The following is a 14,067-nucleotide window of genomic DNA, read 5'->3' as shown; positions in this document are numbered from 1 at the left end:
ACTGAAGAAGACTGAAAATGAATGGCTGAATTTAAAATTTTTTGCTTAGGTAGTATTGAAAGTAATTATCAAACTAAATTAGACAATTACTGTAGCTCCAATGCTATATTCATACATTCAGTTTTATCACAAACCTCACCAGTATAAAATCAATGGACTGAGGGAATTCCTGTCTAATTAAAATTTTGAAATACACGTTATTCTTAAGAAGATGAAGTTTTATTTCCAAGGAATACCCAAAAAAAGTACTAATAATAATAGCAAGCAGTACTATTCTCTTTGACCTATTTATTGAGCCATCAGGAGGCAATTTAATTTTGCATTGTTAGGAGTATAACTAGTGAGTGTGCGTTTTAAGCTTTAATGAATTAGTGTTGTCTACATCTTATATTGCATTGCATATTTATTTAAATATATTAAGTTCTAATCTAACCAAAATCACATTTGGAGTTTTCTGTTCAAATATAAATTCCATTTATGATCAGAATTACAGATGCTGTATTTTTTTACTTCTGGTATTTTTGATGGTGTTTTCATTTGGACCCTGAGAACCTGATACAGTGTGTGTTTTCAGATCTTTATCAATTTCCAGATGGTTTTATTTTTATTTAACCCCTCTTTAGGGGTAATAGGAGTAAGTGGCCAGCCACGTGCTGAACTCAGCTTTAAATTCAAGGATTATACCCTTTGGATATTTTCTTTGTGAATAGTTCATGTAAACCAGTGTGACTCTTCCATTCAGGTTTTTTTTTTAAATTTTAACATTTTTATATATTATTGAGAGAGACAGACAGAGCTTGAGCAGGGGAGGGGCAGAGAGAAGGGGAAACACAGAATCTGAAGGAGGCTCCAGGCTCTGAGCTGTCAGCACAGAGCCCATCACGGGGCTCGAACTTACAAACTGTGAGATCATGACCTGAGCCGAAGTCCCACGCTCAACTGACAGAGCCACCCAGGTGCCACCCCTACCTCCCCGCCCCTGGTTCAGTTTCTTATTCTAGGAAAACTTGGTGCTCTGTATCACCGTAGCCATCCTATCAGAGTAGCCCATAATATTTACACTGCTCATGTGTGTGAAAAGAAACTGGCTACCATATGCATATGGAAGCCTGTAAAGCTTTCCCCACAACTCTTGACAAAATACTCCCAGTGGAACGTGTACCCATTCTGTGGTTTCATGGGAAAGGATGCACAGCCAGGTGACTCTGCTCTGATTTTCACTGGCTTCTCTTTCATTTCAGACCTTGATGAATGTCAGACCAAACAGCACAACTGCCAGTTCCTCTGTGTCAACACTCTGGGAGGTTTTACCTGTAAATGCCCACCTGGTTTCACACAGCACCACACTGCTTGTATTGGTAAGACAACACTGCAAATGGGAACTCTCGCAAACTCTTGGTAGATGCATAAAAATCGTACTTAAAGTGGGAGAATAACGAATGGCTCACTACTCATATTTAGAACCAGTGTGTCATAATTAGTGGTCTAGAAAAGTGGTGAATAATAGAGGTGTTTTTGCACAAGAATAATATCCAAAGGAAAAAATATTTATGGTCCAGGCACATGCACAGTAGGGTGTATTCCAAACAGTGCCTTTATGTTGCATTCTAAATATAGCCATATGTGTTCAGACAAGATAGGAATAAAGGTTCACTGTAATTTAGAACACGCTAGTGAACATGGTGGGTTATTATTTTATGTTAGAAGACATACACGTTAAGAGACCTTCAGTCTGCATTATCAAAAATCATGTCCTCAATCAACCCAAGATGTGCTATACTTTCACATGTCTTAAAATATTCCTTTTCTTGCCACTTTTGCCGCTAACATGACAATGACTCTGGGCATACATTTCCCTAAAGTTTTCACATCTTGAAACTTAGGCTTTCGTATCTCACTTTTCACTTTGTGTAGTGAAATCTCAGTCAGGTAATGACCGGGAAGCTTGACACTCCTCTTTCCTGCCTTGGTAGACAACAATGAATGTGGCTCTCAGCCTTCACTCTGTGGAGCAAAGGGAATCTGTCAAAACACGCCTGGAAGTTTCAGCTGCGAATGCCAAAGAGGGTTCTCTCTTGATGCCACCGGACTGAACTGTGAAGGTCAGTTTTTTTGCTCAAAAATCCTTGATCTAACAGAGCACACTATTTTTCACTTCCAGGCCACTAAATGAGAAATGAGATCATCTCAAAAGAAAGAAAGTACTTAACAAAATAGAACTCTGGAACTGATTTCTGTTCTTATATTTTCGTATATCATTTTAGGAGCAGAGGAAAACTTTAATGTGGTAGAACAGAAATTCTGAGAGTATGAACTGGCTTTTAAAGTAACTGGTGTTACTTTACCTAATTACTGATCTAAAAAAAAAGGGGGGGAATTCTATAGCTAATATGGTTTACAGTAGTATACAAATAAATCAGAAAAAAACACTGGGCTTTGTTCCCTGATAACGGCCTGTGTGAAAGTTAAGTCTAAGGAAAGAACCAATTATGAAAGGGAATTGCAGAAATATACGAAAAGCAATGGGGAAAATGATAGCTATTTCCATTTCCTTTGTTCTGAAACTCCTGATCCACTCTCTTCCCGACAATGAACAATTTCTGCAACTCCATCCCCACAATAGGTATTTCTTATGAAGTCCAAGGAAGTGTTTAGCTGGGAATAAAATAAGAATTTGCCTGTACCCAACCAAATATTATACTGTTCTCTAACATTTTCATTGCAAGTGTTAATTTATAAGAATTGGTATCTTTTACAAAATACCATGCCAAAAAATTATGAGACTATATACATCCCTTATATTTTTTATAAATTTAAGGCAACTTATGTCTTTATTGATATTAGTCACCCTTTATTATTCTTAGGAATTTATGATTTTGGATTTAAGAAATATATTGAGTTTTTAATGTACTCTTTATAAGAAGTGTAGGACATTTATACATCTAATTTGCAGCCAAGAAAAATCCACTTCTAAAAATTTCCATTTTAACATTTTATAGTTGAAATCATTGAAATTTTTAAAGTATTCTGAATGTACGGCTGTTTGCCACATGTGGGTTCAGCTTGTGACCATCCACATGAGATACCATTTATTATTTATTAATATAAATTTGTTGTACACACATCAGACATGTCAATTTTATTTTACTCTTTATGGGTAGATTTCAAAGCCTCAGGTGTCATTCCAAAAGAGAATGCATGTATGAACAAAGAAATTATCCCAGATGTGTAAGAATACCATGTCGTATCTAAAAATAACATTCGGATACCTAAATTTTAAATATAATTAATTTTGAATGGTATCGCTGTAGTGCTGTATCTTCCTCAAAATGAGGAATAAAATGTCCAAATTATGTTTGAATCTACTGGAATAGGTAATGCAAATATGTTTAGATAACCTACCAAATAAATCACACCATATGCAATTCATCCATCCAAAATATACAACATTTGTGGCTGCTCTGGCTGATTTGCTGAAATTAAGATGTTATTGAAAGCACTGACAGGAGATGGTGTGGCGGACAGCATCAGAATAAGGTGGGCTCTTAGAACCATTCTTTTTATCACCCCTAATAACCATGTGACTTGGAAGAGCTCAAAGCCTCTGTGTGTCTTGTTAGTTTCCCTGATAATCGTTAACCCAGGTTGTATGTGGAGTGCATTTCAGAACAGTAGAGGAAAGTCTGCAGGAATCTCATGCTGGGATTTTTGTTGCAGACGTGGATGAATGTGATGGAAACCACAGGTGCCAGCATGGCTGCCAGAACATCCTGGGAGGCTACAGATGCGGCTGCCCTCAAGGGTATATTCAGCACTACCAGTGGAACCAGTGTGTCGGTGAGCTCCACTTGTGATGTACCTTCTGCCTTTCTTACCTTAAACTATCTTTGCATAAGATGAACTAAAAAAGGTTGAGGTTTCAGTGGAGCCTTTGAATCCTAGAACTTTGTTTATTTTTGAGAAAGAGAGAGAGACAGCGAGAGCGCGCGTGTGCTAGCAGGAGTTCAGCAGAGGGAGAGAAAGAATCCCAGGCAGGCTCCATGCTGTCTGCGCTGAGGCAGAGATGAGGCTGGATCCCAAGAACCTTGAAATCATGATTTTGGCTCAAGAGTCAGATGTCTAACTTACTGAGCCAACCCAGGTGGCCCTAGAATCCTAGAACTTTAAAACCAGTCCTTTGCCCTGATATGTAGAAATCTGTACACTAGTCTCTGTGCTAACGTAGGTTTGAAAATATCTGGAATAAAAATGTTGTTTTAAGGGCTGAAAAGGTAACTCAACTAGAGCTTTTATAATTGGAATTTCCTACTAAATGTAATTTTAACTTTCTAAAGGTGGTGTCAAGAATCATCATCTTCATGTGCTAAGGTCTGAGGCTTTTCCTCATTAATGTCTCATCTTTAGGTTTGGGGTTGAGGAATTACCCATCAATCTCCCTCCTATAAATCGAAAAGAATTCAGATCAGCTTATTAAGAGCCATATATGTGTGCTCTTCAGTTACACAGATTTAATGAAGAAGGTTAAGTATTTGAAGGTAGAAAAAGTTTCCAGTTAGAGCTAATTCTGTTGAAAACTCCAGATAAAAACGTTTATAAAATAAAATCTGTAGGCCCTTAGCTCTGTTCCTTGCACTGATAATAGTCAATAGAAAGTCTCCTTTTAAGGACAGATTCATCAAAGAGAACATTATTCTGTACTTGAGCAGCCGGCTGATGTACGGAGCATACGCCTGATTTCCTGGCCCCACGTGAGTGCACTTCATAGACACGCCATCCAACACACTATGACAGTAGATGTCAGCGTAGCTGAGCCCAAGGGGAACCGAGCCCCACAGAGAAACAGCAGGGTGCCTTCCTGTCCCTCTGTAGTGATTTCAGTTACCCTGCGTGTTCTCCACATACTTCACGCTGAGCATCCACTAAACAAATTAATCTGATTTTATCCTCTGTGGCCTTCTCAAAAGAAATTCCTCATGACGGTTTAGTGACTTGAGCAGAGAAAATCCAGATAAATTTCAAAGGAGGGAAGCCAGCTCTGCCAAAATTACAAAGAGGCTGTGGTCTTGTGCCAGGCCAAAGACAGAGGCTTTGTCACCCCACGAATAGACACTTGTGCGGGAAAATGCAGAAACCGTTAATGATTAAGAAGTTAAGGGCAGAGTCTTCAAGGATTATCAAAATGATTTCATAAATATACTACTTTTTCTGTACACACACAAAAATGTTGCCAGTGTCCTTTCGCCCTGATTTTTAAACAGTGGCAAAGTATAGGCATAATAAATACCCTACGGAATACAGGGAACAGTACTTTTACTTTAAAACAGTATAAAACAAGTATATTGCTTTGTTTATAAAATATGAGACCCTCCACTTTATTTAGTAAATAACACGGATTTCTCAGTTAATTCTGTGGATACTACGGCCAAAGGATGATCTTTTAATATTTCATTAAAGATGAAATATTATTAAAAGTACTTATTTTTATAGTGATCATAAGTATAAACAGGACCATGTATGGAATATCATCCCTACTTCCACGTTTTTCGTCTCCTGGAGCTTCTGCCTGTGACTATCTAGTGTAAAAATATGTTTTTCACTCCATTGGTCTAACTTTAGAATCAAGGCTGTATAGAATAGCCTTTTTAAAAATTTATTGATTTTGAGAAAGAGAGAGGGGGAGAGACAAGTTGGGGAGGGGCAGAGAGAATCCCACGCAGGCTCCACATGGAGTCCCACGAGGGGGCTCAATCTCGAGACCATGAGATCATGACCAGAGCTGAAATCAAGAGTCACATGATTAACTGAGCCCCCAGGTGCCCCATGTATGGTACATCCTAATTCCCCTTTGTGGAATTCTCCAAGTGGGCACTTCAGCAAGGCAGTCACCCCAGAAAAGCCCACACAGTGTAACAGCAGGGATTTGGAAGTTTCTAGATTCTTATGTTCAAGGTTGAGGAATCCAGCTGATCTCTACTGTAATTGCTGACTTCCTTGCTTTGCACACACATAATTCCAGTTGGAACTTTAACTCAGATATATGGCAGGGATAGAATTAAATCACCAGGAACTAATAAAAGCAACAACTTGTCGGAAGATCAAGAATTATGACAAAATGCAAACTCAAAGGCCACAAATTATTTTTATCTATTACCTGTGTGTGTGTATCATTAGTCATTCGTATGATTATAGGGGGGTGGATACAGAATGCACTATTTCAGACCCATTTATCTGGATTCTCTTAGTAAATGGTCAAAACTGTTATAGTCAGTGCATCAGATAATTTTAATAATATTAAATTGTAAGGATACAATGTTGTTAATACTGTTGCCACTTAAGCAAAATGACAGTTTTTTGTTAATACTGAAAAAGGTTTTAAGAAGTCACCAGCCATTTGCCAGAGAACATTTATAACATTCTGGCACATAGACTGTACAGATACAGGTAGGTAACATGCTCAAATCTTTGCAACCATTATCAGTTATTCAAAATTAAAAGTAAGTGAATATTAATGAACACTTGGATATGGAAAAAAATAGTGAAGTGTGAGACAAAGTATGTATCAAACGTCAACATATTTTAAAAGTGAGATTAGTTATTAAGAATTGATTTAAATACTTTCTCCCCATGAAATGAAAACATAGAGCTCATACATATTCAGTAATCATAGTAGGTTGTAGATCCAGCATTCTCTGTTTGCTGGTCAATTCTGAACCTATAATCCTGACACAAATTTGCCGAATTCATTCACATCTACCCTTTTGGTAACCTGTGTGCCTTACTTAATGGCCTTAAATATCCTGTCTGCAAGGCCTCGGCACCTCCGCCTGCACCCCTCATAATCTGGCTGAGCTGCTGCAGACAGGCCCCTCCCTCTGGCTGTTGTGTTCCAGACGCACATCCACTTGCAGATGAACCGCTACCCCATGTGGGCTGAAACGTAGACTTGTCACATATCAAGTAAACAGACACACTGCGCTCCAGTGGGGACACGAGAATCTGAAAGAATTCCATGGAGCAGATGTGACTTGCGCCCAGGGGGAAATATGGATTATAATAAAGCCCAGAGGAGTCAAGCCACATGCTATATATCAACCAGGCAGTGAAGAGCAAAATGGTAATCTCCAAAGTGAAAAGCACAATCAGGCTTTGATTTTGTAAAAGTAAGAGCAACAGCAAGTAGAACCTGTAATTACCCTGCAGTCAGAAACGTACAGTGTAAGGTTATTAAACTAGCAAAACGTACGTCAGCATATTCTGAATGCAGTGCTCTCTCCTAAAGTGCAGTCTGCACGGGATGGGTTCTCGAGCAGATAAAGGCATACTCGATGTCCAGTTCCGTAAATCCAGTTAAATAGTTTCTTTTAATTACTTTGTAACTCAAGAGTATTTGAATTTTTATATATATTTGAATTTTATATATATTTGAATTTAGAATTGCTGGGAGAACAGAAACACGTACAGATACAGATTTGTTTAATTGAGATGTAATTCACATATCATAAAAGTCATCTTTTCAAAATGTGTACAGTTCAGGGGACTCTGGCTCAGTCGGTTAAGTGTATGACTTCAGCCTTCAGCTCGGGTCATAATCTCATGGTTCTTGGGTTCACGCCCTATGTCAGGCTCTGTGCCGACAGCTCAGAGCCTGGAGCCTGTTTCAGATTCTGTGTCTCCCTCTCTCTCGGTCCCTCCCCTGCTCACAGTTGGTCTCTCTCTCGCTCTAAAACCAATAAACATTAAAAAAAAATTGAGAACACAATGTGTACACTTGAGTGGCATTCAGTATATTCTGAGGAGTGCACAACCATCACCTCCAGCACATTTTCATCGTCGCAGAGAGAAACTCCACACCCACGAGGAGTCATTTTCCACTTCTCCCATCCCTGTGGCCCCTAAAATGTAGTGATGTACTTGGTATCTCCATGGATCTCAGAGACAGGCGTTTGAAGTAACCTTAGGTCGGGGCGCCTGGGTGGCTTAGTCATTTAGGCGTCTGACTTCAGCTCAGGTCATGATCTCACGGTTTGTGGGTTCGAGTCCCGCGTCGGACTCTGTGCTGACAGCTCAGAGTCTGGAACCTGCTTTAAATTCTGTGTCTCCCTGTCTCTCTGACTCTCCCCTGCTCACGCTGTCTCTCTCTCTCTCTCAGGAATGAATAAAACATTAAAAAAAAACTGAAGTAACTTTAGGTTCAGAGAATAGAAGTTATTCAGTAGACAGACTGCAAACATCCTTACCCAAAGGCTGCATCCTATTCAGAAATATAGCACCAACACAAAATACAAGGGGAGTGCAAGGGGTTTTTTTTTCAAGTGAGGGGGATTTGTCAGGGTTTTTTTTTTTTTTCTTCCGTTTTATAAGCTTTGCCAATCAGCCGTCAGAGTGAACATTTTTTAAATACAGTTCTAGAGATACGTCCATGTGAAACTGCCATTCCCGTGAGAGCCGGGCTGCCCTTCCCCTCCTGCCCGCTTCCCCACGTAAAAGGTTCTTACTCTCCTCCTAGACGAGAACGAATGCTCCAATCCCAACGCGTGCGGCTCCGCTTCCTGCTACAACACGCTGGGGGGCTACAAGTGCGTCTGCCCCTCAGGCTTCTCCTTCGACCAGTTCTCCAGCGCCTGCCATGACGTCAACGAGTGCTCGTCGTCCAAGAACCCCTGCAACTACGGCTGCTCCAACACAGAAGGGGGCTACCTCTGTGGCTGCCCGCCCGGCTACTACCGAGTGGGACAGGGGTAAGGCCACCCACCCCCCTCGCACAGGAACACAGGTGTGGTCCCAGCACTGCAGGGAAAGCAAACGGTGACACAGCCCAGGAGGCGAAAGCGCTGGTCCCGGGATGTGGGGTGTGGGAAGGAGGACCACCAGGCAGACACATGGGTGGGGTGCGGTAGGATCACCTCGGCTGTGAACCTGAGACCCGCTGTCACACAGGTGTCCCTTTCCAGCCCCACAGAATGGCCTGAACTGATTCACTCACATCCCTCAAAGCCAGAGACAAGCAGACCTTTAAAGACCCTGCTCCCATGTTGTCACTGACACCAGGGTTATGAGGTGTAAGTGGGGATGGCTTCACCCCAGATTTTTCTCTGAATTTTGGCAAGTGCTCCCCTGGTGGTCCCTAAGGAAGGCATCTGTCTCTCTGCTCATCTGGCTGTACACTGCAGAGAGAGGGTGTGCCCGGCCAGTGTGGCACCAGGCCACAAGGCTGGGTTCCCGCCAGCTTAAGGACACCTTCCCAAGTGGGCCGTCTCCCGCACACTGGAGTCGCTGGCCGCCTGCCTCCTTCCTTCAAGGCAGCTGGCCCTCACAGTACAGGAGATGGGAATTTACAAGTCAGTCAAGGTCACCTTCCCCCGAAGGAACAGGGAGTGAGTCAGGCACTGAGGGGTGCAGACTTGCCTGACCACCCCTGGTACCTAATAATGCTTAACACCCAAGGTCTTGGTCCAGACTAGGGTCATTTACAGCCAACTCAGTGACTCTCACTCACCATAACAGGAGCTCAGAAATCCCAGCTGTTAAAGCACAGAGCTTTCCTGAGAGCATCAAACACAGGCTTCTAAAGCAACAGAAATTCTCTAAGCATTCTCTTTTGAAATTCATACTTTCCTTTTTTTTTTTAATTCTTCTCAGAAGTATGTTGCTCAAAATGAGGGAGCACCTCCTGTATTACGTATTGAAAGAAAGAGTTACCAAGAAAAATAGGTGCTCATGTTTATGAGCTTAGAGTTTACTCTGTTAGTTTCCTGTTTCTGAAAAGTCTGCTCTACCACTGGAAAACTGTGGTCACACATTGTGAAGTCTCATAATGCCTTTCCTCACTGCACACAGCCACTGTGTCTCAGGCATGGGATTTAACAAAGGGCAGTACCTGTCCCTGGATGCGGAGGTGGACGAGGAAAATGCTCTGTCCCCGGAAGCATGCTATGAGTGCAAGATCAACGGCTACTCTAAGAAAGACGGCAGACAGAAGAGAAGTGTTCGTGACCCGGAGCCCACAGCTGTGAGTAAACCGCACTTGGTTCTGTCACAAGATTTTAGCCTTACACCTGCGCACATACACTGCAGTAAATTTTAGCCTAACTTCCAGCCTCCATGGAAACTTTCTTGAAAGTTGGTAACTGAATTAACAGAGTATGGCAGAGACATGTTAAAATTAGAGGCAGTATTAACTGAAAACACAAGGACTATGGGGGGAGGAATTTAAGAGTCACAGTTTCAGACCCTACGTTTTTCTTCTTCTTTGGGCCAGAGGGGAAAAAAACGGTCTGTCTAGGAACTAGCTATTTTAAAATGATTCAAAAAACAAATTATTTTGAATTTTCTATTTGTGCTTTATACAAATGAAGTACACCAGGCTGCTTTTAATTTTCAGTAGAAGATAAGCCAATTCGGTCCCATATCCTGTGACATTTGTAAGAATAAGGGTTCCTCCCATAAAAATTTTTATCTCCAAGTAAAGTGTATTTGTAAGGAACTGAAAATCTGAATTGCCTGCCATTTCTACCAGTGGATTTAACCGAGTAGTTAAAACGGAAGTCCAAGCATGTGTGGTGTGAAATGTTCCCTGACCCTCCCCACTTATTACCTGTGTTTCATGGGACATGTTCACTTAACCTCTACCTCAATTTCTTCACCTGTAAAATGGAGATTAAAATACTTAACCTTGAAGGCTGACAGGAAGATTGTGTTGACCCTGTGAAGTGCCCAGAACAGTGCCTGACATGTTGGTAAACGTCACCAGGTAATACCTGGTATCCAAAGATGATGGTTTGCCCAAAGATTAGGGCTAGGACCACCCTCTTCAGTTAACGTTACTGCAGAATACTCCCACCAAAAAAAAAAAAAAAAAAAAAAACATAGGCAACAACTAACTGGCTATGTGAGTTAGATGACTTGCTTCAGTTTTCTGGGCCTCAGAAACTTTACCTGTAAGACTAGATTTCTCTAGCCAAAAGATCTTTGGTTCTATTATATAATAATAAACAGTCCAGTGTTACATTTACCATAAGTTGAGTGAGGTACCTAACCAATGTTTAAATATGACAAGTGAGATACTCATTGTGTGCCTCTAACTAAAAATCCAGAAATTTTGCTTATTACAACTTCTCACCTTAGTACCGGGGACAGGATTCTGTCTGATTACTGTTGGGCACTTCTGCACCACCAGAGCCAAGTTCTTACTTAAAGCGTCAACTCAGAGCTTTAGATTTTTGCCGGTCTTACTACATTAGCACTCTAAAACCTCCCTTCCCTTTGTCCAAGTGAGACTTGGTTTACCTGGGCCTGGCCCCACTGGATTTTTACCAAAGCAGATTCAGACCCAAGCCCAGTACACTGCAGGTCCCTCTGTCTGCACTAAACATTGTAAATGCCCAGTAAACACACCCTACTCACGGTTGTGGGGGCCTCACAAATCACGCCAGGCCTTCAGAATGAAGACTGCTCTGACGATAGTCCCTGCTATTGGCCAGTAGCTACACTTCTGACCTAGACTCCAGGAAAAAAAAATCATTTTAGTATTAATCAGCATGTTACTGCAAAAACTCATCAAGGAATGTTTTTAAATGTGAATGCTCTCTGTATGCTCAGCCCTGTCACTCAACCTGGACAAGGTGACTGAGAGACTGTAAGATTTACAGGGCAAGCTCTGTGGGACTGACCTTTCCCCTCAGCTGACAGCAAGTCCCAGCAGCCTCCTTCACAGGCACTCCGGGCGCAGGGCCTACGCAGGGTGGCCGCTGTGGCTGCAGCCCTAGCGACAGCTCCCTTCCCAGTCCCTCTGCTTGCGCCTCAGAATCTCTTCCCACATCCCTTCCTGCTTTCTCCAGATTGAACCCATCAGCCTGGAAAGCGTCGACATGGACAGCCCCGTGAAAATGAAGTTCAACCTCTCGGGCCTTGGCTCTAAGGAGCACATCCTAGAACTCATGCCCGCCATCGAGCCCCTCAACAACCACATCCGCTATGTCATCTCCCAAGGGAACGACGAGGGCATCTTCCGCATCCACCAAAGGAACGGGCTCAGCTACTTGCACACGGCCAAGAGGAAGCTCGTGCCCGGCACGTACACACTGGAAATCAGCAGCGTCCCTCTCTACAAGAAGAAGGAGCTGAAGAAACTGGAAGACCACAATGAGGACGACTACCTCGTAGGGGAGCTCGGGGAGGCTCTCAGAATGAGGCTGCAGATTCAGCTCTATTAACCCCTTACAGACTTGGTTCCAGGCTCAAATCCCTGCACAGCCAGCCTGCAGAAGCCTCTGAGAGATCAAGGACCCATTTTAAAGAGGGGGGAGAAAAAGACAACTTGTGTTGCTTTCCTCCCTGGCTCAGACTGCAGAACGTTGACCCTCACAGGGAGGGATGATTGAGACTCTGGTATGGCCAAAGATTTGAGTACAAAGGCAACCGTGGTTACTGTATTTTTATATAACTTCACTTTAAAATATATTAAAAAAAAAAAAAAACCTAAAACTAAATGTTCAAGAGATCAGCATATGGCACTAAATGCACAAAAATAATGTGAGCTTTTTTTTTTTTCCTGTTAGCAGTCTATAACACTTTGGGTATTTTGCTATAGTTGCTAAGTAAAAAAAAAATATAGATGTTTATTTATTTTTAATGCAGTAATATATGGAGAAATGAACAAACTATGTAAACAAAAAAAAAAAGGGAAACTCACTTGTTTTTCTTTAGATTTATAAATTTGAGCTATGTCTTTTAGAGGTGCTTTTTAAAAATCCAGTAGATTCAAGAGATGTTTCCTTTGGTTTTTCTGCCAGTCGTCCAACTGGTACACATCCGATTGTTTTAAAGAAAGCCTCACAGAGCTGTATGGGCCGTGTAATCAGTACTCGTAAAGGACGGAAATGCCGGTAGATCCCGGATAAGGGCGATCAGAGCCAGAGCAGCTCAGCGGGACGGTATTTCACATCAGCAGACACACCAGGCAACGGAAGATGAGGCGCAACCACTGTAGCAAAATACCTTGACTGCTTGTGAGACCAGTAGCGTTGCAGGGCCAGACCGTACTGTATCTCCTCCTCCTAGAACCTCAAGGAAGCCCACGTGCTCCCCACGCCACCTCATTTTACCCAGGGTGCGCCGCGCATGCGCGGCGCCACAGGCAGCTCCGGAACTGCCAGTCCTTCGCGGAGGGACCCGTGGCGTTCCCTAGTGTTCGGTGCTGTCATAGATTAACGGTGCATTTATTATGTTCAAGCTGTTTCAGGACTGCCATATGTGCAAACAAATCATGCAGTACAGCCAAGGAATATATGTTGTTTTGTTTTAAATCCATTTTTTTTAGAATTTTCATTAATACTGTAGTTATACACCATATGCCTCGTTTTATCATAGCCTATTGTGTATGAAAGATGTTTGTACAATGAATTGATGTTTAGTTTGCTTTAGTCATTTTAAAAAGATCCTGTACCGGGACACGCCAACTAAAAGGACGTCCCTGCGTACTTCTCAACCCAAGAACCTGTCCCTGGACCGGTGACCAAACCTCATATGTGAAATGGCCAGAAGCACATGCAGGCTCCGGGTTGTTCCTCTCACACCTGTGCTGACCAAAGATTCATAACCAGTTATATCCAGTTTGGGGTTTTGTTCTGTTTTGTTTTTTAATACCTAAAGAAATAAAAAGAAAAAAGAAACAGTGTACATTTGTAATCAAGTGTTTGTGAGGAAAAACTTATGGTTTTGGTTTTGTTTGTTTTTGTAGGTCTTTGTATCAAATATGACACTTTTCTTGCAATAAAGCTTATTTTGGGGTAGTTTGCTGGCTGAGAGTTTTATGGGACTACAATCCCTGTGTGCGTGTGTGTGTGTGTGTGCTCGGGGCTGAGGCTTTGCTTATAGGGACCTGTATGAAAGTGTCAGGAGAGGAGAGCCGGGCACAACTACAGGAAGATAAGAGAATGCTGTCCAATCTGTGACACAAAGTAAGCAGGAGTTTGAGTGACAATTACAACATAAATTCGTATTCACAGAGAAGGCCAAAATTAAGGCAGTAGGTCCCTTCCGCATAGATTCTAAGACTCCTAGGAGCCC

General features: G+C 42.0%; 1 protein-coding gene across 1 annotated transcript in view; it reads left to right on the top strand.

Moving 5' to 3' along the window:
• The window catches only part of FBN2 (fibrillin 2), a 258,206-nt gene extending 244,440 nt beyond the window's left edge, over positions 1-13,766 (top strand). Inside the window, exons 60-65 of the mRNA XM_039236691.1 lie at positions 1,242-1,358; positions 1,974-2,102; positions 3,718-3,837; positions 8,507-8,738; positions 9,838-10,009; positions 11,838-13,766. Coding sequence (XP_039092622.1) covers positions 1,242-1,358; positions 1,974-2,102; positions 3,718-3,837; positions 8,507-8,738; positions 9,838-10,009; positions 11,838-12,212 — 1,145 coding nt within the window. The 3' untranslated portion in view covers positions 12,213-13,766. The remainder of the gene's footprint in view (positions 1-1,241; positions 1,359-1,973; positions 2,103-3,717; positions 3,838-8,506; positions 8,739-9,837; positions 10,010-11,837) is intronic.
• The last annotated feature ends 301 nt before the right edge of the window (positions 13,767-14,067 follow it).

Source organism: Hyaena hyaena, unplaced genomic scaffold (assembly GCF_003009895.1).
Source record: "Hyaena hyaena isolate Hyena2069 unplaced genomic scaffold, ASM300989v1 scaffold_115, whole genome shotgun sequence".
Taxonomy (NCBI): Eukaryota; Metazoa; Chordata; class Mammalia; order Carnivora; family Hyaenidae; genus Hyaena; species Hyaena hyaena.
The sequence above is the reverse complement of the archived record's forward strand: the minus strand, read 5'-3'. Positions and strand labels throughout refer to the sequence as shown.